Source organism: Artibeus jamaicensis, unplaced genomic scaffold, assembly GCF_021234435.1.
Source record: "Artibeus jamaicensis isolate MK-2021 breed Jamaican fruit bat unplaced genomic scaffold, CSHL_Jam_final contig_332, whole genome shotgun sequence".
NCBI classification, from domain to species: Eukaryota; Metazoa; Chordata; class Mammalia; order Chiroptera; family Phyllostomidae; genus Artibeus; species Artibeus jamaicensis.
The window spans coordinates 35,101,269-35,127,179 of NW_026521788.1; the positions used below are offsets into that span (position 1 = coordinate 35,101,269).

The 25,911-nt window shown below is 44.6% G+C and overlaps 2 protein-coding genes across 3 annotated transcripts; both read right to left on the bottom strand.

Moving 5' to 3' along the window:
* Positions 1-2,125: 2,125 nt before the first annotated feature.
* LRIT2 (leucine rich repeat, Ig-like and transmembrane domains 2) lies at positions 2,126-7,128 on the bottom strand. The gene is made up of 3 exons (XM_037144219.2): positions 6,986-7,128; positions 5,914-6,695; positions 2,126-4,074 (listed from the first exon to the last, which is right to left on the bottom strand). The coding sequence occupies exons 1-3, from the start codon at positions 7,093-7,095 to the stop codon at positions 3,359-3,361; spliced, it is 1,608 nt and encodes a 535-aa protein (XP_037000114.2). The 5' UTR covers positions 7,096-7,128; the 3' UTR covers positions 2,126-3,358.
* A 5,029-nt stretch (positions 7,129-12,157) lies between these two features.
* Positions 12,158-23,539, bottom strand: LRIT1 (leucine rich repeat, Ig-like and transmembrane domains 1). Of its 2 annotated transcripts, XM_037144217.2 has the most exons (4): positions 23,329-23,539; positions 19,165-19,631; positions 15,414-15,719; positions 12,158-14,212 (listed from the first exon to the last, which is right to left on the bottom strand). In XM_037144217.2, the coding sequence occupies exons 1-4, from the start codon at positions 23,448-23,450 to the stop codon at positions 13,236-13,238; spliced, it is 1,872 nt and encodes a 623-aa protein (XP_037000112.2). In that variant the 5' UTR covers positions 23,451-23,539; the 3' UTR covers positions 12,158-13,235. The 2 variants fall into 2 exon arrangements, with proteins under 2 accessions (XP_037000112.2, XP_037000113.2); XM_037144218.2 differs by lacking the exon at positions 15,414-15,719.
* Between the last annotated feature and the right edge of the window lie 2,372 nt (positions 23,540-25,911).

Genomic DNA, 25,911 nt, shown 5'->3' on the forward strand with positions numbered 1-25,911 from the left:
CATTTGAGGGTAGCTGACAGTCCATGTGCTAGATAGAGTACCACATCCTGGAGGAGAGGACCCCCTCCACACATCCTTCTCTCCAGGATGTTTTCATCCAATGCTGGACATTGGAACCTTTTTTTTTGTATCAGCAGGAGCAAGTTAGGAGGGTCAGCTCACCTAACGTGGATGTTGGCATCTGTTGGCAGGCAGTGAGGTTTCCTTGATAGTCTTCAGGGTCCTGGCCATGGAAGGATGGACAAGGGAGTAGTGAAGATGCCACATGAGGACTAAAGCTGCCAGACTGGCATGTGGAGAGGACACATGAAAGACCCCTTAGAAGACTAACAGAAATCACTTTTAGGGAGGTGGTGCTTTAAAGGGACTAGTTTGCTGAATGAGGCAGTGATGGCTTAATTTGTGATCAATAAAGTAAGTGATCTTATTTTGCAACAACAAGCTGATCATGCTGAGGGTATTTGCATGACATAAAATTCCACAAATGTATCTCCTTGGTTAAGGTCCACTTCCAATATAATTTACTCAATCATTCCTTTAATAGCACAGTTTCTGAGTATGTCACATGTGCTAGGCCTTCTGCTAGGTGTTAGGGATACAGACTGTAATGAGCTAGAAAAAGAAAAGAGAAAAAGGACAAAATTCCTCCCTCAGGTTGCCAATAGCAGAGGCCAGAGACTAACCATGGCTTTATCCTAAAAATGAGTAGCCCTTCTTACAGATATCTCCTGAATCAAAAACAGTGCTCTAAAATTGCACAACTGAGTCTAAAACTATAGCACCTTTAGACATTAATTAAACAGAACATGTGAAGATATTAGCATAAATATTATGTCACTACTTATATATTTATACACGTAAACACACATGTGACCCTAATAAGATCTGATGTTCCAAATCTCTGAGTCTGGATGCTGAGCCACATTAAAAAACACACACATAAACTCACACAGACAGCATAAACAGTGATTACATTTATCATGGTGATGTTTACTGAGGGCTTATGTGACAAGCTGTATTCTAAGAGCCTTACATGTAAAAGCTCATGTAATCATCCAGACAAACCTATGAGGTTGGTACTATTATTATCCCCATTTTATACAGATGAGGAAATTAAGACACAGAACAATGGAGTGACTCACCTGATATTTCAAAGCAAGAAGCAAAGCCAACATTTAAGCCCGAGAAACTGGATGCCATGTCTATGCTCTTATTCCTACTGTCATATTGTCTAATCAATCTGAGTAATGTACATCTTAGCTCTAGGATTTGTTAAAGGGAAGGAAGTCTAGGGTCTTAAAGAGTTAGATTCCCAGAGATCCTCTGTAGACCTGTTTCCTCTCCTTAAATTGTCATGTTCACAGAAGCAGCTGAACACTATCCCTGTTCACCAAATCCACCTGACTCTCAGAAGCAAATAGAAGTTCAAGTTCACACCTTACTCTGACCCTTTTCTATAAAATTGACCATAGGAATCTTCACAGGAACAAATTCTGCTATATATATATATATATATATATATATATATATATATATATATGAATGTGTTGTTTCTACATACATAACTATGTATGTGCATATAATTTTAAAATATATGTTCTTAGGTATGATAATAGCATTTTTTAAAAACTTTTTAAATTTGGGCCCTGGCTGGTGTAGCTCAGTGTATCGAGCGCCAGTCTGTGAACCAAAGGGTCGCTGGCTCGATTCCCAGTCAGAGCACATGCTTGGGTTGTAGGCCAGGTCCCCGGTGGAGGAGTGTGTGAGGGGCGACCATACATTGCTGTTTCTCTTCCCCTCTTTCTCCCTCCTTTCCCCAATCTCTAAAAAGAAATTAATTAATTTTTTAAAACCCTTTTTAATTTGTTATAGATAAAACAAAAATACTCACAAGTCAACTGTGGAACTTTGTATTTGCTTTTAAATATTTTTAAAAAACAGTTGAGGGTCAGAACTAGATGAAATAAGATTAAAAAATGTTAAAAATTATTATGGCTGACTGATGGGAAGGAATGAGATTCTCTTCACTTTTTATATGACTCAAAATGTTCATTAAAATGGTTTTCTTCTAATGAATGCTCAGAAGAAAATAAATAAAACCTTGAAGAAATGAGGGAACAATTGGTCTGAATATGAGAGCAGTCTTTTAATTTTTAAAAATTAGTTATAATCAACACTGATTTTTCAACACAGTCCAGGTGTTGGATGAGCCCAGTAGCCTCAGCAAGAAGATTGGTCTGTGCCCCTGAGGGCTTGCAACCAATGAAACCATTGCATATCCTGTTCGATTCTATTTATTTTTATTGGAGGTGTGAATCAAGGAAGGTTAGTGGGGCACATGATCCTTGAGATAGACCTAGAAAGATGAGAATGAATTGGTAAGAAAAGGTGGGAAGGAGGGAGAAACATTTGTGGGGATGTTACAAAGAGGTCAGCGTATGCTTACAGCCACCAGGGTGTTTTTTTGTGACCAATGGGAGAAGCTGTGGGGAGAGAGATGTGAGTTTAAATTCTGGTCTTTACCAGCTTGGCTTCCCAAAGGGATGGTGAACTGTCTCTTGGATTCATGGAGATCCCTCCATTCCTCATGAGCCTGCATTCCAACATTTTCCGGAGCCTGAGCCCTGGGCTGCAGCCAATACTCTGGAGCCCTGGGCTGCAGCCATTGCTCAGTGCTAATGGCACCAGGCTCTCTGGAGCACCAAAGATTGCCCTTGGGGACATGGACACCCACAATCATATGTGCTTCACCCACCAGGCTCTTACCACTCAAAGGACAGTTTTTTGAAACTTATACAATGTCATTGGGAGTTGCCATTAAGAGGGAGAATAACACTTTCTGAACAATAGGAGAACAAGAATACTGCAAAGCAGACGTTTAGAGGAAACAATAGAATTAGAACTTCTTTGGAGCACGGCCTCTACCACCTGCTAGATGCGTAATGTAATTTTCTGGGCCTCATCTCTTCACCTGTACAAAGGGGTCCAATTCTATTTTTCTTTAATAGGATAACACATGTGAAATAGTATATGTGAATGTTACATATAAACATGTAAATGTTATAGAACTATATATGTGGAAATAGAAATATTTATTAATTTTCAGACATTGTGAATAATAAAAATGATTAATAGACAGAATAAAGCTCCACTGGCATCAGCTCCATGAAAATAAGAACTGTTCACTGTGTCAAGCAAGTTCAGTGCCAAGAACACAATGGTTGCTCAATAAATACTTGTTGAATAAATAGATCAAACCCAGCTGAGCTGCCACAGGTCAATTTAGGGGCTGGAGGTCCACACTTCTCTAGATCTAGCCCAGGCTTTTCAGCCATTATCTCCCTGTCCTCCTTTTCCCTCACCGTCCTTCAGTGTCCCTGTGTCCCAGGCTGTCCTCACACACCACTGTGAGATCTCTGTGCTGTGGGGCTGCCTGTGGGCACCTGGGGGCTTTCCTATGACGAGGACAACAGAGAAAGCCCCAATTCCTGCAGTTGCAGGGGACCTGGGCTGCCCAGACATAGGCACCTACAGGCACAGCCAGCAGTACAGCGCACAGGACCACCGTGATGTGCAGTAAGCGCTCCCGTTCGTCCAACCCACTGTAGTCCCGGCCTGTCACAAAGACCACACACTGGCCCTGGTGAAGTGGCTGGTCCCCGAGGCTGACACATGCCTTGTATTTTGTGCCCGGGAGGAGGTCATCCATAACATATGTGTTGATTCCAGGCCCGATGTAAACCACCTCCTTCCTGAGGGATACATCTGAGGCAACATAGAGGGTGGCCCACTTCTCTTCAGAGGTCTTGCCCACTGTAAACCACTCCAGCAGGACCCCACGCATGGTTTGCTTGATGACCCGCAGGTTGATGTAGACATTACCCTGTGAGGGGATGGAAAGAGAATGGGATGCAGGCAGAACCAGAAGAGGCTGGACATGGAGGGAGATGACAACAGTGCTCTTGCCGATGGAATTAGAAGCCACACAGGTGTAATTGCCCCTGTCTACTAGGTGGGCTGCAGGTATGACCAGCTCTGACAGAACAGCATCTTCTGCAGTGGATGAGGTCAACACTGGGTGGAGAGAGAGCAAAACAGTTATGCATTTCCCTGATAGACAACTGGAGTGTCTAGCAGTGCCATTTTTTTTTACAGGTGGTGGTTACCATTTATTAAGCATGTACTTGGTATCAGATGTTTGCCTCTCAACAACCCTTTAGGACAAATACCCAATTTTTATACATAGAAAGTTGAGGGTTGGAGTGATTAAGTGGCTTTCCCATAATGAATGCTATTCAGAGGCAGCAACTGATCTGAAAACTTGTCCTTCTGTCTATGAAGTTCTTCAACCACATCAGCTGCTTCCACCAAACTACCTTAGCTTTGCTGAGCTAGCACCATAGTTCCCAGGATATCTCTCACAACTGTGTGACTGTGCAATATTGTGACCTTCACTGCTGCCCTCTCACCCCCAGGATGTGGAGTGATTTAGAACCTGGAGCCAAATGCCTGGGTTCTATCCCTTACTAGGTCTATGGCTTTTTATAATTTCTTTGGGTTCTCTTTCCCTAAATTTGCTCATCAGTAAAATGGGATGATAATAGTACTTACTCAATAAGATTGATAGTAAGTGGTTGTGTTGGCTGTTATTATTACTCACAGAATAGATGGTGCAAGGAGACTAATTACAGAGCATCACAAAAGATAATATCTGGGTGCATTTCACTGTTCTCAAAGAAGCTACAATAATAAATCCTGTATTACTTTCATTGGTGTTTAACTTCAAGCCTATAAAATATGATCAAAATGGTAGGAAAAAAGTCAAAATTTCAGTTAATTCAGTATTCTTGATCATTCAGAGGTTTTTAGCCACATATACAAATTTCTGGTTGAATGACTGTATTTCTCAAGTTTTACTCAGATAGTTCTAGTTGTCTTCTAGACAACTTCGAGATGCCACTTGAGAGGCCATCTTGGCTTTGTGATGTGCCCCAACCTTCAGGGTATCATTAAAGGTGATTCCAGCTGAGGTATAAAAGCAGAGCAAGCACAGAGCTTCAGGAAATGAGAGGCAGGTTTGAATCCCAGTTCTGGGGTCCACGGGCCCACCTCTCTCTGGATCCTAGTATTACAACTTCAAATCAGTAAGGTCTGGTCAACAAAGTGGTAAAAAGTATAAAATTCAGTCAATATCTAGGACTTCCCATCCTTGCCTGATGTTAAGAATTAGCTAGGGTGTGGGGGTGAAGAGTAGGGGAGGAGAAAACTCTTGTTAAAATATATATTCTCAGGTCCTCCCCTGGATTCACTTAACTCAGATTTCTAGGGCAGAGGAAATTTGGAAATATTATTTCAAACAAACAGCCCAGGTGAGTCTGTTCAGGCAAATTTAGAAAATATGTAATGGATAATCTCTAGAATTGATTCTAGTCAGAAATTACTATGATTTAAAAATACACAGTATAGTATTTTGCATCTAGAAAGTCCCCCAAATTATATTTGTTCATAGAATTCTGTAATACTTATACAATGTTAAGTCAACTCCAAGATATATATTTACATATGTCTATATAAGATATATATGATTTATATATAAATATACATACTGATACATCCTGGCAGACAGGATGGCTGAGTTGCATGTAAATCCATAAACATATATATTTATATATGAAACATATATATCTATATATTTATATATGTTTATAAATCTATATTATATATATCTTATATAAATACATATGTAATCATTCAAAAGAATGCCAATAGTGTAATACTACCTTGTTGTGATATGTATAATTCAGGCCCATCCCAATTTTACCTACACCCATTTTTGTACCTCTCTATTGAGGATAAGGTCACTATAGATTTCCCCATTCTCCCAGACATAGTAAGAGAGTGCATGTGGCTTACCATCAAATTCCCTCCACATGCTCAGGGGATACATCCATATAATGGTTGGTGAAGGGCTGGCCTGTGCCAAGCATTTCAGGGTTACATTCTGTCCCACCTGGATGGTGACATTGGCACTGGGGGTTGAGATCTGGGGCTTCACGCAAGCACTGAGCTCAGTTTCATGAAAAAACTGCCCTGCCTTGGAGAGAGGACCTTGGCACATCAGATAGGGATTCACCAGGATGACTGGGAGGCTGGTGGATTTTACAAACTGGAAGAGTCCCCTTAGGCGACAGTCACATAGCCAAGGGTTATTGTGCAATGCCAGCACCATGCTAGAGAGAATCTTGGCCCCACAGTCAGGCTGCTGGTGTTTCTGGTAGGCTGGCCAGTTCATGAAGACACTCTTGGATACAACTGTAAGCCTATTGGAAGACAGATCAAGGTAGGTCAGATTGACCAAGAACTGAAGAGCCAGCTCAGGGAGTACATCAATCCTGTTGTGTTTGAGATCCAAGACTCTCAGGAGAGGGGTGGCACGGAATGCTGTCCAGGGTACTGAACGAAGTTTGTTCCCTTCCAGTCTCAGCTCTTTCAGTTCTGACAAGTGCTCCAGGGCTCCTAGGTGGATCACAGTGACATCATTAAAATTGAGCCAAAGGTATTCCACTGTGCTCATGTTAACAAAAGATCCTCTGGGCAGCTCAAATAAGGATGAACGTTCAATTCTTACTTGCTTGAATTCTTCAGGAAGTTTCCCTGGGATCTTTCTCAAAGAGATAGACATGCACTGCAGAGTCCTATACAAGAAACAGAAAAGCTTTAAGATGAACATCAGAAAACTGGTAGGTGGTAAGAGCTCATCCTGGCATTAGACTATGAATTAGAAAAAACATTACTTACTCAAAATAAAACATTTAGACCTATCTTGGTAAAAGCTCACAGTTCACCAAAGTTCAGTACCAACTAGAATGAATGTCATAGAGTTTTTTCTAATTCCCTGCAAATTCTAGGCATACTCCCACTCCAAAAACTCCACAAAGAAAGCCCATCTCCTACAGCTCTGTGGCATCATCCTAGCACAACGCACCTGCCAAAATTCTCCTCTGAGCAGGTACATCCTGGTGGACAGGGTAGCTGAAATGCATGTAAATCCAAAAAGGCCAGAACTAGCAGGAAATAGTGGGAAACTGAAGCCATGTTCCTCTGTAAGAAAATAATTTGAGAATTTTGAGTAAGATAGCCTTGGCTTCTAAGTGGTAAATCCTATTATTGGTAATCCATGGCGATGTAGGTCAGCACAGCAGTGGAAAAGCCCCTGGACACTCTGAAGTCTATTGTGGCCCAGATCACAGGCTTAGTGAGAACCCATAGTGAGGGAGCTACATCTCTTGACTAAGGTCAGAAAACTCACCCTTTGTCTGGTTCTTGACTTCAGAAAGCAAACTCTAAAGCAGATGTCAAATTCTGTCCTGATACTGCCTTCCCTCAGTTTCTCACTAAAATATCTGAGACACCAGAAGGCAGTGCTATTCTGAGCACCATGGTTAACATAATTTGGCAAAATTCATTTAATATTTCATTAATCAAACCTGGATCCTGGAACCTAGAATTTCCAACCGTACTGTAAAAGTGAATGCAGATGATGGGTGACAAGTAATTCTGTGACCATGCCTCTATATGGATCTCTTCTCAACACCTTGTGTGGTGGAGTTTTATGTGATGGAGTTATAGCTCTATTGCTTTGAAGCAGCTGCATCTGCCACTTAGAAGACCAGACTCAGAGAACCATTATGGTGCAAAAGGTAAATTGTGGGGGCGACTTTTCTGGCAAGTCCCTTCATCCACCATGGATGAAAGTAAATAAGACATGACATGATCTGCTTGGGGAGGAGAGGTGGCCGATCCCTCAAAATAAAAGGGCCTTGAGCAGTAGCCAGTTTCTCAGGGGGAAAAGGCATTGAGCCTCTTCTTCCAAGGGCTTTTATTGGGTTGTAATACACAGGAATACAGGGTGGCAAGGATCAAACAGTAGATAACATTTCAAAGAAATCTGAGGGCCTAGTCTGAGTCAGAGTCTGTCAGGAAGAGAGTTTTGCAGAAACTTTAGGGTTTCTTGCTCGAACCCTTAACATATGAATGAAAGCACTCTTAGCAGAGCATATTTCACAGGTTTTTCAGGAATTGTTTGTGATGCCAGATTTTTTCCTGAACATGCTCTGGCAAGGCAAGGAGCTGCACCCCTCCCCATCAGGTATTCAGGCTTAAGGGGATTAGAGACAGGAAGCGCTTCTACCAGAGGACATGGGAACTCAGGCTATGTCACATAGCTGGGGGCCATGGGTCTATTGCTCGCTCTTTGTTGCAGCCCCCTGAGTCCTTCCATGATGGCCTCCCAAGTGGTCAAGTCTGGCTTAGGTTGATCCCTGCTGTGAGAAGACTTACTGGTCTTGGACCTTTGACCATGCTTTGGGAGCAGGGACAGGAAACTGAGGCAGCCTTTGCTATCAGAGACAAACTTTTTCTCCTGTTGCTCGCATTCCGGAGGTCCCTCACAGCCTTAGACATGGGAGAGGGTTTACAGTTCCTGAAACTAGCCAGAGCAGTCCACAACAGTAAACCACAAGACTGTATTTTCTGATTCAACTAAAACATGTTTTTTATTTTATCTTGGATCTCATGACTTTTCCTGAATGCTGTATTTCTTTCATTATAAAAAAAAGACCGATATTTTAAAGTTACATATATGTAATTTTTGGATACTTGTGCTGCCACACATTATTCAGTCAAAAAATATCTATTGGTCCTCTGTTCTAAGCCACACACTTATTAGGTACAAGAAATGCAATAGTGAGAAAAACTCTTATAGAATTGATCCATGAGGTCTTCTCTCTAGCCTATGCTTCCTTGTCTTGACATCTTTGGAAAATCATTCAACCTCTCTGAGCATTAATCTCTCCTCTGCAAACTGAGGAAATTAACAAACACTTAACAGTGCTTCTTGACAATTTTGAGATTATGTAAAATAAAGTACCTAACATACAGTAGGTGTCCAATAAATTTTAATTCATCTCCCATATCAACAAACTCTCGAAGAAGAGCAAAGTCTATTTTCCTATTACTTGGGGTACTTCCTGGTGAATACTGAAATTCCATGCATTCCCTAAGACTCATGATACACATTATTCCCTACAAAAGGCCTCAGAAAAGAAAATCCTCTTAGTAGCTAACCAGTGAGGGAGAAATGGGTCACAACTAAGCTGATTACATTTCAGGCTTTCCATTCAAGCCAGATATATTTCCTGGAGTTTTCAGACATTCACAGTCTGGCTAGATCTCTAGAGTTCCTCTCAAAGTAAAAATCAAAACAAGGAGAGTGCTATGGGCACACAGCCTGTGGTGGACACGGAGATATGCTGCCTAGACCCCCTTCAAGGAACAAGTTGATGCTTATCTGCAAGGAGTGCTTGCACGGGGCCATTCCCTTCCTCATGCAGCCCACACGCAGTGACTGAGGGTTTGGCCAGTTTGGCCTGATGGGAACAACGCTGATGGGTGATTCTCACTCCAGAGTCCCCTACCAAGTTGGCCAAGATTTTGTTAGGTTTGCTTCATGGGAAAAAAAGTGTGTTTTAATCCACATGTATCACAAATGCCACTAGTGATTTTTTTCTCACTCCAAAATATAAAAGCATAAAGAATTCTCACTCCACCGCCACACACACAATTTCCTCTCTGTTCATTCTGTATTAACCTCTTCAAATGAGTCCAGTTCAATCCAACCTTCTAGTGGTTTACTGAAAGCTTGTCACCTTTGGAACCCCTCAGGCCACATCAGCGCTGTTCCACCTCCTCTCCCAACCCTTCATCCTCTGGTTTCCTAATGAGGCATATGGGCATAAGGGAGGAAGTATGGTGTCAGTTACATCTGGAGACTGGTACAATTAAAGTTATTTGGTTTATATTATTTTTATTACCTAACTAGTGGTTAAGTGATGTCCCTAAACTCAAGAGATTTAACACCAAAGGGAAGGAGTCTCGGTATATTATACCCCTACCTCTCCTCCTGCAGGATGCTTTTAGGAATTGGGCTTTTAGAGTGGAAGAGACAGAATCATAGGAAAAAACCTACTCCGTGTTTATGAAATAATTATATATAAATGGCCCTCAAGCTGTAGCTCTCTGGCTTTTCTTAACAGAATGTTAATCAGGTGGAACTTGGGTACAACTCAGACAGAGAACTAGGCAACTCATCAGAAAGTAAGGCGTACTGCCTTTCCTCTTTCTCAAGCTGCTGCTCTTCCCTCACTCCTCCACCAGTCACATCTAAGGTGTCCCCTCGGTCACCTGCATTCTTTGGCATGCCTGTAATGGACACACAGAAGACTATATTCCCAACCCCCTTGAAATAGGTGGACTATGTGACTAATATTGTAGCTAATAAAATGTTAGCAGAAATTATGTTTTAAAAGCCCCTACGTGATTCTCCAGTTTCTCTTTTCACTTGTTGCAGCAGTTGGTGACATTCTGGGTGGTGGCATTTTCAACAGCCTGAGTCCCTGAGTGAATAAGTGGAGCAGAACCCTCCCTTCATCCACATTTCTCACTGACTCAAGTAGACTCTGTGAGAGCAAAGATAAATTTTTCTATGTCAAGCCACTGAAGTTTGGGAATTGTTAGCACAGCATAAGCATAACCTGTTCTAACTAGAAATGCCCTTGCAATCAAATAGAGTATGTTCAAGTACTTGTAAATTCATTTTTGTCTCTTCTGGCTTATATGATAGAACAAAAATTTCCAGCTCTGATTCTCTAAACACACTGATCATTAAGTACCTTGATTGATAGTCTAATTTGAATAGCCCACATCTACTTCCTGGGACATAATTTCTGTTACTTGTCTTTTGGTACTCTGCAACTTAGATCTGCAATTACAGATGTATAACATCAGAAGTAGCTTCTACCTAGGTAAAGAGACATATAATCATGTAGCAGTCAGAAAACAGACGATGGAGATGCTGCAATTCCAACCACCCTCCAAAACAAGGCTTCCAAAGGCAGTATGCTCTGGGATCACCATAGTGCAGGCAAATCTTCAGCACTGGGCAACCAGAAATTTTTTTCTCAGGATTCTAAGAAGACATTAAGTTTTCAAGGACTGACTCATATACCAAAAGACTGATACACAAACAAGGCATCATTTTATTTTTACAACAGGAATTTGTGGGTTTTGGGTAATTTGAATATTCACGAGCACAATCCAGTCTGACTATTCTCTATAACAGCAATCAAAAAAGACAGAACACACAAAGGAAGGATGGTGACAGATAGGTATTAGGAGGCTGACTGTCTTAGAGGTATTTTATCCAGATCACCAAATGAATCATTGGAAAGTTTGAATTCTCTCTCTCTCTCTCTCTCTCTCTCTCTCTCTCTCTCTCTCACACACACACACACACACACACACACAAATATTAGGTAAATACTAACATATAAATATGTTCTTGCTGTCAAATTGCAGGTGATGGGCAAAAATTTCCATGTGTGGAAATTTTGCACTCATGTGCATCAATGTTCCATGGTTCTGATCTTATATTTCAGCTGGCACATGCAAAAAAAAAATCCATTTCTGTAGTGACCCTGCTGAGAATTGTATTGCAGAGATCAGGTGAATATAGACCCCCAACCCGGCCAGAAAGTTATTAAATACTTGGATCCTCCATGAAAATCCATCACAACCCTCTGTAAATTATTCTGCTCTCTGGACTTCAGTTTTGTGGTCTGTAAAATCAAATAGCCCAGTCTTTATAAGGGATTGTTGTAATGGTCAAATGAGAGAAAACAGAAAAAATATATTGTAAGGTCATATGTTATAAGGTCTTTTGTAAATGTGAGAGGGAATATAGTAATTTTAGAAACCACTATACTAGCCAGATAGTTCCCTTGGATCACTGGCTATCCAAAAATCTTCTCAGTTGTTGTTACCCAAGGGTTTTGGCACCAACTACCCTGGATGCTCAGTCCTGCAGACGAGATACAACATTTGCCCTTGTGCAGGAATATTTGCCTGCTCCTGCACTCAGAGACATCTCGGGTGTTTCCCATCTTTAAGCAAATGAAAGCAGAATCCTCCTTTTAAGTGGCTCACTGAGTGACTGGGAAGACTTTGAGACACCCTCAGGAACTGAGGTAAGTTTCGATAAGGATTACAAAGACTGCTGCTTGGGGACAGAGGTGAGCGGCACGCTAGACAGCATTGTGTGGTGTGCCATGCACCACAAAGGGTCTCTCGGATCCCTCCAGACTGACATTCTTGGGGTAAATGAGCAGCAATCTCTTGGGCATCAGCTAAACCTCTAGAATTTATTGAAAATCAAATTATTATCTCTAGGCAGAATGGCATCCAGAGGAAAAAAGTGTTAGAATCAGTGAGTGTAACAGTGAGGGCATGGTGTGTGTCAATGTGTGAAACTGTACAAATGTGGCTACTGCAGAAATAGGCTGTGTGTGTGAATGCCTATGAATCACCATAAATGTAATCAAGATGCAGTAGATGAGAACATGTGTTAAGGATTCAGCTGTGGAACCAATTGCCTGCTCCAGCTTCCAGAGCTGCCACTTCCTAGCTGCATAGTTGTGGGCAATAGAGTAGATTAGATCAGTGCTCAGCAAAATAGTTCTTGCCCCAACATGACCTCCAGCAGAGAACTGTCCTTTTCTGCCCTTTTAAAGTTGGATTTGGCCATGGTACTGGCTTTGGCAGATAGAATATAGACAGAAATATCAGTATGCCAGTTCTAAGCCAAGACTTTGAGAGGTATCACATGTTGTTGCTCATTCCCCTGATATCATCTGACCTCTCCATGGAAGAAACCTGCCCAGGTAGCCACTGACTCTCCATTCTGGGCCCCAAATAAGACACATGGAGCAAAACCACCTCAGTCAACTCAACAACCTATGGATCATGTGAGAATAAGTGCTCATTGCTGTATACCACTGACATTATGCTTTCATTTGTTTTGTAGCAAAAACTGACTGATACAGGCAAGTTACTTAATTCCCCTATTTCTTCTACAGGAAAATGAGGAGAAATGTGGCATTTACTGCAAAGGATTGTTATAAAAATTAGGTGAGTTAATGCATATAAAGCACTTAGAACACTTCCTGGCACATAGTAAGTGCTTTAATAGGTGTTAGCTGTTGTATATATGGATGAATAAGCAAGCACCCAAGTGGGTAAGAATGGGTGAGCATGACTCAGGTGTCAGAGTGAGCATGTGGGAGTAGAAGACGGTTGGAGCAGACATGCAGACATCTATGTGTATGGGAGGAGCAGGCCCCTCAGCAGAAGTACTCATTGATTTGTCGGCACCCCCTGGTTCCCAAGAGCTGAGAGTCCAGGCTAGAGCGGCCTGAAAGGAGCCTGTCAGACTCACTGAGGCTGTGCCGGGACAGCTCCTCTAAGCCATCCTCACTGTGGCCCAGCCTGTCCAGGTTGACATAGGCACCCGTGGACTCAGTGGAGCCCGCAGTGTGGCACTTGCGGCAGCGCCTCTGGAGAGCACCGCAGCAGACGAGCAGCGTGAGGGGCAGGGCGATGACAGAGGCCACACTGATCACAACCACATTGATGAGCTGCTGAGTGGCCTCAGCATCCACCACCTCGTTGGTGGAGAAGATGATGCACTGCTCTTTCCGGGGCACCAGGCCTCGCACACAGACACATGCCACATACTTAGTCTTGGGCACCAGCCCATGGATGGTGACCCTGGTCTTCCCAGGCTGCACAACCACCCGCCGCATGTCACGCTCCCCAAAGACTGCATAGAGGACACTGAAGACAGTTGTGTTCTCAGCCTGCGGGGCCTTCCATGCTAAGATCACGCTGTGGTAAGTGTCCCCTAATACTTTGAGAGACCTCACCATTTGGGCCTCCTGGGGTACCACCTGCTCATTCAGGTGTTCTGCTGGGGCACTCATCTGGAAGTGCTGGAGCATCAGCTCCTCCTTCACATTGGGCACAGAGGGGCCAGTGGGCAGGATAGCAGGCTCAGGGATATAGGGGACATGCCTGGCCACCAGCTTGTTGTTGTATGCAGCAGCTTTTGCCCCCTCGCCTGTCCTTGCCCACAGTGCCTCTGGGCTTCCACTGTGCTCTGTGGAAGTCTGGGGCTCAGTGACAACAAGGGAAATAAGAGTTTCAGAGGCTCCCAGGAAGTTCTTGGCCTGGCAGATGTAGTCTCCAGAGTCAAGGTGGGACACAGACAGCAGACCCAGCAGAATCCAGCTTGTGCCATCACTGGAGACTTCCTGGTGCACTGAGGAGAAAGAGGCATATGTGAGAATTAATGGACCCATCTACCTCAACCTTACTTCCAGGCCCAAGTTCACATCTTCTGGACTATGCACTCTCTACTAATGACCTTGTCATCCCAAGAAAACACTGGGATTTATTAAACTTTTCCTAGACTAACTGAGGAGACAGAGATCACCTAGGCTCAAATTTGGGGAGACCCAAGCCAAGTCTAAGCCTAAGATTAATCTGCCTTCTAAATATGAGATGTTCACACCATGTTCCTTAGAACTCTGGAGTTCTGCAGAGCTGACCCTCAGGGGCAGCAGGCAGGTGCTTTTTGCATGTAAGGCGGGTTAGGGTGGACATAGGGCAGTGCTCTGCCTACCCCTGTCCAGCCCCATTGCCAATTCAATCAGAGCATCTTCAGCTTTCTGTTTGAGATATGGTGCTCCTTATACAACTTTGTTTGTAAATTGATTTTAAATCCATAGTTCTAGAGCAATACTTTCTAACCTAGTTGAAGGAGACAGAAAACAGCTGGGAAGAACATAAGCTGTTCTGGTCAGATGCTAAGAAATTGTTCCCCTCGAACCCTCTTTCTGCATGTTGGTGAGCTCTGACTCCTGCAACCTCACTCCCAGCCCTAAACCCAGTGCCAGAGATGAACTATCTCTGTCCACACAGCAAAAAATCATGCATTGTGGAACTGCTCCTCCTTGTAGCAACTGGGTGATGTATGCCAAGCACTGAACTTCTCAAAACTTCAGTTTACTTACATACAAAATAATAAGGATCTTCAGGTTCTCTAAAGTTTAATGACATTATACACTGATCCATTTAACAAATGTAGAGCTCCATAAATGATAACTCATGTTGTTAGTTACTCCTAGTAATATTGGCTTAATAGTCACAACTGGGAAACTTACTATAAATATTAAATACACTAAAAGAGTTTCTTCTATCAAAAGTCAGCATTTGGTTCCTCCCACAGTGGGCCCTAAGTCTCTGATAGAGTGGCTAATGGAATATGATAGGACAGGCCATTGTCCCCATAACCTACCTCTGGGTGGAACGTGTCCAAATCTGCTCCGAGAGAATGAGAGTGAACAGCCTTGCTTAGCCTACCTCCTGCTCCTTGGAAAACCTGACTCTGCCCATTTGGGACACTGACTCACCTGCCCCCATCTGGGATCTCAGCACAGTGATACCTGTGGCTTACACACCTGTACCATTGAGTGAGTAGCCATCAGCTCTTCTCCAGCTCATCTCTGGACCAGGGACCCCAGAGGCTCCACAGCGTAGCAATACTGTGCTGCCCAAAGGAGACCTGATGCTGGTCACCCCTGGACGGAGCTCTGGACTCTGGCACTTCCTCAGTTCCAACTGGCTGAAGGCCACTCCAGCCAGGATGCGCGGGCTGGCGCACCTCAGCCTGGCCTCTATGAAAGCCAGGTTTGGGACCCAGCCTTCCAGAAAATGGACCAGGTCATAGAGTTGGCAGTCACACACCCAGGGATTGTCCTGCAGCCCTGCAGAGATGAAAGGCAAGAGGTGAGCCCTCGCTATTCAGATCCCCAGGCCCAGTTCCATTCCCCCTCAGGGAGGACAAGGCAGCTCCTGAGCTCAGAATCCTCAGGACTGGCCTCCAAGCCCAGCTTCTTGCTTCACTAGCTGTGTGACCTTATGCCTGGTTCTTCATCTTGAATGACTGCACTAGTTCCCATTCAGGGTTGCCATAAGCATAAATAAAAGGAGATCATATTAAGCACTGGGTAGGGCATACAGCATACCAACAAAATTAGTATTTACTACTGCTATTCTTAGACTCACCTTTTCCAGCTACTGGCCAGTGAGTGCTTCTGCAATAATTGCAACATGCCAAAACCCATTTCTATAAATGCTAGTGACCTCTGCCACTTGATCCCTATCCTCTCAGTATAAGGGAAACTTTCAGCATCACCCCAGCAATGAGGGCATTTGTTCCAACTGATAGTTCCTTTGACACAGGCTCAAAATGAGAGAAGTGAGGAGACCAAGAAATCAAATTCTATGTCACCTCCCTGCACTCTTTACTTTAAAATTGAACATCATTACAGAGCTTAAAGCAGCTCACTATGTACCCCCACCCCATTAAAAAAACTTCAATAGATAGAGGGGTATTATGTGTCCTCAGTTCTAAGGCACAAACCCTTTTTGTGTGTTTGCACTTCTGAAGTGCAGAATAAATGCATTTAATGTGATGCCCTTTTTATTCCCCAGAGACTGTTATTAAATTTGATAGTGTACCTAATAATCAATGGCATCTTATACATTTACATATTTGATTTATTTAGAAGGGGGAATGTGATGGTTGGAAATCTAATGAACAAATTTAACTAACAAGCAAAATAGAGACAAACTCATAGATAGAGAGCAGGCTGAGAGCTCTTCGTGGGGGTGAGGTTAGGAGGTGGACGGTGGAGCAAAAGGAAAAAGGACTCATCAAAATGGAAAACAGCGTGGTGGTTTCAAGGGCGAAGGAGGTATAAGGGGTTAAGTGGTTATGGAAAACATACAATTAAAAACAAAGAAAGAAAAGGGGGAAAAGACTGAATTCAGATCTGCTGCATATGCATGACTCTCAGGTGAGCACTAGCTGCAAGGGTGTCAGTTCCTTTTCCCACCCCACCACCTCATCCCACTGAGGACCACTACTCTGTGTCACTGGTTAAATGCATGTAATGACACATCTGAACCCCAGGATTCATCACAGCTTGCCTCTGGTGGTGAGCTATCTGACTCTTGCCTGTTACAGCAGAGTCACCAATAAATTAATGCAAAAGACAAAGTGAAAGGACAGTAAAATGTTTACCAGTCAGACTGGCAAAAAAACATTTTAGCCATTTCTATGTTAGCTTCATGAAAAAATAGATTTTCATTCATTTTGCTCACTTCAGCAACCCCAGCACCAAGAACTGTGCCCGCACATTCATAGGCACCCAAATAAACTTACAGAGTGAACTTACATGGGTGGTCTCACACACAAATGCTGGGGGACAAGTATTGGCCCAGCCCCTTTAGAGACTCTCAGATCGAGTTAAAATATCCAGTGTGCACATTCCATGAGCTAGTCATTCCACCTCTCAGTTCCTATCCTAGAGAAACGTTTGTCTGCCTGCACCAGGCTTCAATGTCAAGAATGTTCTCTGTGGCATCACAGGTGTCAAAATAATGAAAACAATCTAATGGTCCATTAAAGGGGAAATGGTTAAATAAAGTGTAGTATAACTATACTACGAATATTATGTACTCGTTGAAAAATGAGGTCATGTGTGTACCAGCTCTTCATAACTGTCAGGCATAGAAGCTCAGTGCTATTGACCATTGTCACAAATTTCCACATCCCGGCACTGTGGATAGATCTGCTTAGTCTCATCAGCTCCTTCCAATGTACCTTCTGCCCAAAGAGTGACACCTCTCTTGTTCTATTAAGTTTGGCACCAAAGCAGAGGATAGAGAGATAACAGGAAACAATCCTGCCCTCAAGGAGCCCACAATTCAGGGCTGTGTTCTATGCTATCACAGAGAGCAGCACACTCACATAAGGTAAAAAGGAAAAGAATATCAAGAAGAGGAAACTTGGAGGCTGGGCAGGGGAGACCTAGCCTTTGTGCAGTATGTGCAATATGAAGTTGATTCACTTGTAGTAACTAACAAAAGTCTCCAAGACATACTACTGGGTAAAAATTAGTGCTGGTTGATATATACAATATGATAAAACTATATGTAAAACACACAGGTGAAATCTCTATGTGCACATATGTATATGTATGGAGATATACTGTAGAAGACAGGGAACATGCAAATAAACATAATAGTGGCTACTCTTTAGGAGGGGAGAAGGAACTGGAATTGGTAGAGGAGACGAAAGGGTTTTTAGCGTTTTCTGAAATGTTTTAAATGTTTATACATATTCATATATGACTTGTGTCATTAAAATTAATTTTCCAGAGTGAGTTATGTCCCCACCTGTCACCTCCAGGTCATGCAGGAGCCTTGATCAGGAAAGAAGGTCTGATTTACCCAGTAAGCCATTGGTTTGTTAGGAATAGGACAGAATCAGAGAGAGCCAGCTGGTGTAGCCCATTCAACACTGCTTTGGGAAACTGAGTCTCAGGGTTCTGTCTCCTCACTGCATGACCTAGAAGATCTCTTGTCCCTCATTTTCCTTGTTTGTAACAGTGGACCAACAGCCTTGCTATGGTTGCCTGACATGGTTGTTGGAACAGAGTTTACATATATATATTAATTTCATATATAAAGCTTATATATATATGCTTATATATATACTTATATATATGCTTATATATATAAGCTTATATATATAAGCTTATATATATATATGACCTGGTGAATCACTGGGTGGAGGGGCAGTCTGGAGCTGAAATAGCTGGGCCTTTAGATTCCCACCTGATAGGTGTTTGGATGGGACTGCCCCCAGAAAGGGCGGGTGGCCTTGGGCGAGGCTGCTCTGCAGCTGAGGCTGTCCTGAGGGGGCAAACAGCTGAATGTTGCTGCTGATCGCACAACTTTGATGAGGATCTGGGCGACACGTTTCTGTGCTTGCCACATGACCTGCTGTGTATTAAGCACCGTCTTTATACCCACAAGGCTAACCTTTTTTGGAGACAGATAGTTTTATCATTCTCTCTTTTCAAAACAAAAAACGAACAAAAAAAAAAAAAAAACGAAGGCACAGAGAAGCCAAGCCGAGGACACACAGCTAGCAAGAGGCAGAGTTGGAATTTGAACTGCAGCAGTTTGACCCAGCACTTGAGTTCCTAACTGTGCCAACAGGAGTCCTTCACTCAATGTTCACTCAAACCGGGAACAGGTGTGATTTCTGTTTCCCAGGTAAAGAATCTAAGCTCAGAGAGGTTTGGTATTCTGCACAAGACCCCAACGTGGTTCCAAGTCAAGGATGCCATCTCTTACCTAGGACCAGCCTGGTGCGGTGGCCCGGAAGGAAGGACCCGGTCTGCATGTGAGACCAAGTGGCCAGCAGCTCCTGTGGGAGTCTCATCAGCTGGTTGCTGGAGAGGTCGAGGAAGGTGAGGTTGCCCAGAAACCGCGCAGCCTCTGGCGGCACTGCAGAGAGACGGTTGGCCTGCAGGTCCAGCAGCCGCAGCTCAGGGGCGTCCCTGAGCGCCGCCCACGGGAAGGCAGCCAGGCGGTTCCCCGGCAGGCGCAGCTCCCGCAGGCGGCGCAGACCCCGCAGCATTAAGGCGCTGAGCTCGCTGAGCGCGTTGTAAGGCAGCCACAGCTGTTCCAGGCGTCCCAGCGGCCTGAAGGCCTCCCCAGGCACTCTGCGGATGGCCGTTCGCTCCAGGCGCAGTCTGGAGGTGTCCAGTGGAACAGATGCTGGGGGCAGGGTCATGTCAGGGTCATTGCACACCACAGTCCTGATCACAGAAATGGGGGATATTTGAGCAAAGGTCCAGTCAAGTCAGATGCCCACCTTCCCCTACCTCCTTCCAAGAAACCTGCTGGTCTGCATGGGACACAGAAATCTCCAGGGTTCAAGCTCTCTTGAGCTCTGGAGATAGATAGGCCAGGAACAAGCAGCATTCTGCAGGGCGGAGAGGAGGTGGAGGGAGGGTGGGGGCGACGGGGCCAGAGTTCTTGCTTTCAGAGCCTTTCACAAGGTCTCAGGAGGACCACATAGTCTCTGTCACTAGCCTAAAGGACCTCAAGCTTAAATTGCTATGTCCCATTACATCCCACACCACCTGCACTGCACTAAGAATGACTAGTATTCATTAATTCTGAGATCATCGCATGCATTGGCCCATTGCAAATGTGCTTAAAAGTGTTTGATCATTAAATTATACCTCAGTGTTTGTAACCATTTTGGCTTTCTTCATTTAAAAATATATATATATATTTGCATATATATCCTTGGAGGTGTGTGTGTGTGTATCACCCCTACTTGGAGGTGTGTGTGTGTGTGTGTATACACCAAGGGTATCGGAAAGGGAAACCATACACAGGGTGCCTCAATCCTTTCCCAACTCTGAAGGGAACATAAGATGCTTAAGGGTTTTAAGAGCTGGGGCTTTGCACTCCCACATTTGGATTCACATCTGTGCTCTTTGCTTGCTGGCTATGCATCCTTGAGTATATGGCATAACCTTTGTTTTCCTCAGTTGCCCCATAATAATAGACTCCACATCACAGGGACATGTGGGGATTTAAATGAGGTCATGTGTGTACCAGCTCTTCATAACTGTCAGGCATAGAAGCTCAGTGCTATTGACCATTGTCACAAATTTCCACATCCCGGCACTGTGGATAGATCTGCTTAGTCTCATCAGCTCCTTCCAATGCACCTTCTGCCCAAAGAGTGACATCTCTCTTGTTCTATTAAGTTTGGCACCAAAGCAGAGGATAGAGAGATAACAGGAAACAATCCTGCCCTCAAGGAACCTACAATTCAGGGCTGTGTTCTATGCTATCACAGAGAGCACACTCACATAAGGTAAAAAGGAAAAGATTATCAAGAAGAGGAAACTTGGAGGCTGGGCAGGGGAGACCCAGCCTTTGTGCAGGCTCAGTTTTATCTGGAGAGTTTCTCTGTTCACAAAGAGGAGGAGGTGTCATGTTTTGCTTTGTTGAGGGGGGTTGTTCTCTTGTGGAATCATAACATGTTGCTCATTGGTGCACAACCTTGCGTCAATACAAGGCGCAAGGTAACACCCACACTCCACCCACATTCATCAGCTTAACTCACATACTCTACATACTCTACTCCAGGTCAGCTGGGCTTGACTTGTTTTTTTGTTTTTGTTTTATGTTGACAGTGCCCGCAAAAGGCACAGTTGCTTTCCATCCATTCATATTCTTCAAATATACATGGAACCTCTACTGAGTGATGGGTGCTGTGAAGATCCAGAATAATATCAGCTTCATAGACCCTGTCTGCACACAGCTTATAATACAGTTAAGGAAGAAGGAGCATTGGACATAACGATATTTTCAATGATGGTAGAGATTTGGGTGTTGCAAGGAGGGAGGTCTGGATATAGATAGGAAGAAAGGAGTTGATGGAAAACAAGTCTTGAGAGGAAGAGAAAACGGTCAAGGGAGGGATCAGAGAAACCAATAGAAGACCCCAACACAGGCCAACGGCACTGCAGTGCACACTGGGCACAAAGAACCTAGGGACACATCTGTCCAGGTACCCAGACTACCCCCCCACCAGATAATGCCATTATCCACAGGAACACAAGCTCTGTTTGTGATTACAGGAGTGTAGAGCATGGGCAGGTCACAAAGGCTAGACCCTTTGAAGGGCCTAATTAGAGATAGGACTAAAGAAGGCATTTGAGGCAGAAGGAGCCTTAGTCTAACTAAACAATCTGTGCCTGTGGCCATTAGGGACCTCAAGGCCCCTATAGCTTTTCATGGATTCATTCCTCTCATAGGACACTCTGTGTTCATGGCCTGGTGAACATCAGCTTTGGGACTGTCAGGCAGGTAGACTAATGATGAGAGCTCCAGCTTCAGAGAGCTGACAGACATAAGGGGCCACTGGTTGACATAAGGGGCCCTGGAAACTGCTTTTGGAATGTCATTTTCCATCCTAAAGCTAACCTGATACCAGCAGTCCATGTCCATGACAGTGTCATTGATGAGAAGAGTTCTGGAAATGGACCTGAAGCCCTGGGTTCCAGCACCAGGTCTGCCCCTCGTGATGTGTGACTCAGCTCTCTGTGGGTGTCAGGGGAGGCTCTTCATCACTCTGGTCACAGTGTCATTGGCCACGGGCATTTCTCTGACTTGCTCAGGGCTTAGCCCTGGCTTCCCTTTGGGAGAGGACCCTTACTTCTGATGATTCACATGAGTTGGAGCATCAGAGATTTGGGCCAAAAATAGAGATCTTTCTGTTCTTCAGACCATTGGGGGTATAATTTCTTGGGGTTCATCTTTCTTCTCCATCTGCCCTCATAACCAGTCAACTCAGCACCCGTTGCCAGAATCAGTGAGTGAATCATACTGATAATATTATTGCCCTGATCAGAAACCATCAGTGTCTCCACAACATCCACCAAAGACAAGGGAGAAAAGGAGGATGGAAGTCTAGAACTTAGGAAAGTTGGTGGGAAAGGCCCTGAGCCAGGGGCTGAAACCCTTGAGCCAGATGGAGGAGGCAGTGATCATTAATGGATAAGCTGAATGCACCAGAAGAGAGATGTTTTAAAGACAATTGAAGAGAAAGAGAATAAGTTGTGGTGGAAGAGCAAGGGGCCACAAACTCCAGCATCCTGGGAATGTCCATGCAGGGGGAGGAAAAGAAGATGGAGGTGCTGTCAGAGCTCAGATGGGATATGAGAAAAGTTAAAGAGACGCTGAGGAGGGAGGGAAACTTGTCTACGAGGGAATGGGCAGTCCTGGCCTTTCAGAGAGCCTCTAGAAAGGGGTCAAGTTGGGAGCTACTGAGGGCTTTGCCAGAGGAGACCCAAAGTGGGACAGCATGAGGAGGCAGATGGTCCTTTCTGGGTGCGGTGGTAAAAAATACCTGGGATGTAAGTGGGTACCTCCCGGGAGGTGAAGCAAGAGAATGGGAGAGGCCTGGGAAAGAAGAGGCTAAGTAGATATAGTGAGGATGATGGGAAGGAAGGAAGGAAGGAAGGAAGGAAGGAAGGAAGGAAGGAAGGAAGGAAGGGAGGGAGGGAGGGAGGGAGGGAGGGAGGGAGGGAGGGAGGGAGGAAGGAAGGAAGGAAGGAAGGAAGGAAGGAAGGAAGGAAGGGAGGAAGGGAGGAAGGAAGGAAGGGGAAGATTTACTGGACCCTTAAGAAGGTTCCTGTCCACCAGGATCCTAGAGGAAGATTCAGAAAGGATCTCTTGGAGCTGGCATACCTGTGCCCCACTGCCACCCCCAAGTATAAAGGTACCTGGTACCACCCAGGCAGAGCAATGTCCTCCTGGCTAGACAATAATTCAGTGCAGATCAGCCCCATAGGACCCCTAGGCCTCAAGAACCAGAGAAGTGTCTTACCTGACCACACTCTGAGGGTCCTGCGTCCAATCCTCCCAACCCAGCCACACTGGTAGAACTGTGGGGGCTGGGCTACCCACCCCACACACATGATAGCATACCTTGCCTTGTTGCCATCACCCAGGATGTGAAGGCTGCAGCTGCAGTGAGAGGGGCAAGAGCTCCAGGCCTGTGGGGGTCCCCCGAGGGCCAGGAGCCAGAGCATGCCCAATGTCACCCTCATGGCTCCTGGCTCCTCTGTAGCCCAGGCAGGGGCCTGTCCCTGGACTTCTCTGTCTTTCCTGCCCAGCAAGCCCAGCAATAGCTCACTGGCTCCTCAGCTCCCACCCCCCCCCACCCCCGGCTCAGATAAACACAGACAAGCTGGGGATTAGGGAAGGAAGCTCCAGCCTGAGCACTCAGCGGCTTATTGCTCCCTGGAATCATCTAGTCTGGAGAGTGGGGGTGGGGAGATCCCCTTCTGTAAAATAGTCACAGGACCAGAGAGGCCAGGGCCTGGCAAGGTGGGGCAGGCAGGTGGGCAGCCATCCCAAGTAGCTGCTGGGCCAACTGTCTGGGTTGCCCACCTGCAAAGCCATCCCAGGCCAACCAGGCTGTGGGAAGTAGAAACTCGCCAGGGTACGTGGGCTTAGAGGAGGTGAAGACAGAACCTGACCTCTGATAAGGATTATTGGAAATTATTTTCTGTGATACTATTTCATAGTGAAAAAGCAATGAGATGAAGGCAGTGAAGGTACTAGAAAGAGCCCAAACTCCAGGGCCACGCTGCCTGAGTTTAAATTCCGGCTTCTCTATTTATGGGGTGTGTGACCTTTGATAGGCCACATGATTCCTCTTGGCTTCTGTGTCCTCATCTGTCAAAAGAAAGTAATGTTACTTTACTCCGGGTGTTTATGAAAATTAAGCAACCCAAGTTTCCCAGACCTCGACAGCCTGTGAAAACAGAAGTTTTCTCATGAACAGTAAGGATCCAATTTTGTTGGTACTTATAAGTACCTGCTCATGTAAGAATTGGAAAAATACAGATATTTTGGATAGACTTCAGAAGTATCTCCCAAGGGCTCATGAACCCTCCCAGCCTGCTGGGTGAGCAGCTGCCTCCCCAAATGTACTGTGGACAACCAGTCTCCATACACAATGGCCAGTGGAGACCTCCTGGCCATTGCCACCAATGGCAAAGGCATGAGGTGTCTCCATGTAAGGGCAGGAGATGCCCCTCTCCTCAAGTCATCCTACTCTGAGGAGGGTCCCACAGCAGATCTCTCAGTTTTTGAAAGTACTTTCCATTTTTACACATTGTCCTCTACCCCCAACTTCATCCTATCATAGACATCCCCTTCCACTCATTCATTCTTCACATTTTACCCCAAGGCTTTTCAAGAAGGTTCCTTTGACTTTTCTAGAAGGTTCTTAATTCACCGCATGCCCATGAGCCTAGGCAGGTCTAGACCAGTGAAATGTGACCAAAGCAGGTACCTGGGGCCCAGCGCACACATGAAAAGTCTGGCTCTGTGCCAGGCCTGTTTTGACAACATTGTCTTCCAGGAAACTTAGTTCCCTTCCTTTACTCTCTCCCATTCCAGAAAATATGATTTTCCTGTGCTTCCCACCCCTACCTCATCTTCCCCAGACAAAGGCTAGCCTGGCTCATTCCCACATCTCTGCCCTTTCCTCCTCCTTCTGGGGCTGCCATCCTGTCTGACTTACCTAGCTGTCCTCCAAGCCCTGTCCTGCTTTCAATTCTGCCCTAAAATCTTTTGCAATCTTGCAGAGATAAAAGAAGAGAAAAGCAAAGAAAAGCAAAGCAAAGCAAGCAAGCAAGCAAACAAACAAACAAAAAAAAAAAAAAAAAAAAAAAAAGAAAAGAAAGGAAAAGAAAATCTGAAATACTCATTAACTGTAATGCAAGACAGAAACTGGAAAATGGCAGGAAAGACCCTGTGGTAACTGAGTTATCAAGGAAGGATTCCAGGAATATGTGAGTGTCAGCTCAGCCTTGAGGGATGTTTAGGCTTAGACATAAGCAGGAATCACAAGAGAAAGGCATAGGAAATGAACCTTCACAAAATAAAATTAGCTGTTTGACCAGGAACCCACCTCCCCCAGGGATTAGCAGATGGGGCTTTTGTGAAATACTGTGTAGCCTCAGTTTGCTCATATGAAATGGAAAGGAGTTGCGGGAATCATCATAAGCTCAGTTAGCACAGTATATGGCTCTTAGTGAGCACTCAATAAACATTGGCTATATTGCTGATAGTGTTCTGGGTTTTTGGTGTCTTTATCTGAAAATGAGTTAAGTTGTTCTAGTTAGTGTTTCCTGATGCAAATTTCACAATGAGCCAGTGTGTAACTTGTACCAGGACCTCATTTGTAGAAGCCAAAGCTCTTAGTGGGTTGTAGACCACTTACGAGAGAGCTGCAGACCCTCTGCTCCAAGCCATAGACCCTTAGAATGGAAATTGGGAGACTTTGATGCTTGTGTAGCTGAAGTGCTCTATGGGAGTCAGGAAGTGCAGCCCAAAGGGCTATACCCACAAGATATTCTTCTAACCAAGACGTACACAGTCCATGCAAAAAGATGCTTACATTGCAAAGGAGGAAGCAGAGACTCCAGTGTTCCCACCCCAGGGCACATAGCTAGTTAATGGCAGATTCAGAACCAGAACTCAAATGTCTAGTTCCAG

Bases quoted from the DNA above. Each gene is read 5' to 3' on its own strand.
- LRIT2 (XM_037144219.2), bottom strand. From the start codon at position 7,095: ATGGCTTCAGTTTCCCACTATTTCCTGCTAGTTCTGGCCTTTTTGGAT. The intron at 6,696-6,985 runs GTGCGTTGTGCT...TTTCTTGTATAG, and splicing joins TCAGAGGAGAATTTTGGCAG to GACTCTGCAGTGCATGTCTA. The intron at 4,075-5,913 runs GTAAGCCACATG...CTCTCCACCCAG, and splicing joins CATGTGGAGGGAATTTGATG to TGTTGACCTCATCCACTGCA.
- LRIT1 (XM_037144217.2), bottom strand. From the start codon at position 23,450: ATGAGGGTGACATTGGGCATGCTCTGGCTCCTGGCCCTCGGGGGACCC. The intron at 19,632-23,328 runs GTATGCTATCAT...TTCTGTGATCAG, and splicing joins GGTGATGGCAACAAGGCAAG to GACTGTGGTGTGCAATGACC. The intron at 15,720-19,164 runs GTAAGAGATGGC...TCATCTCTGCAG, and splicing joins CCGCACCAGGCTGGTCCTAG to GGCTGCAGGACAATCCCTGG.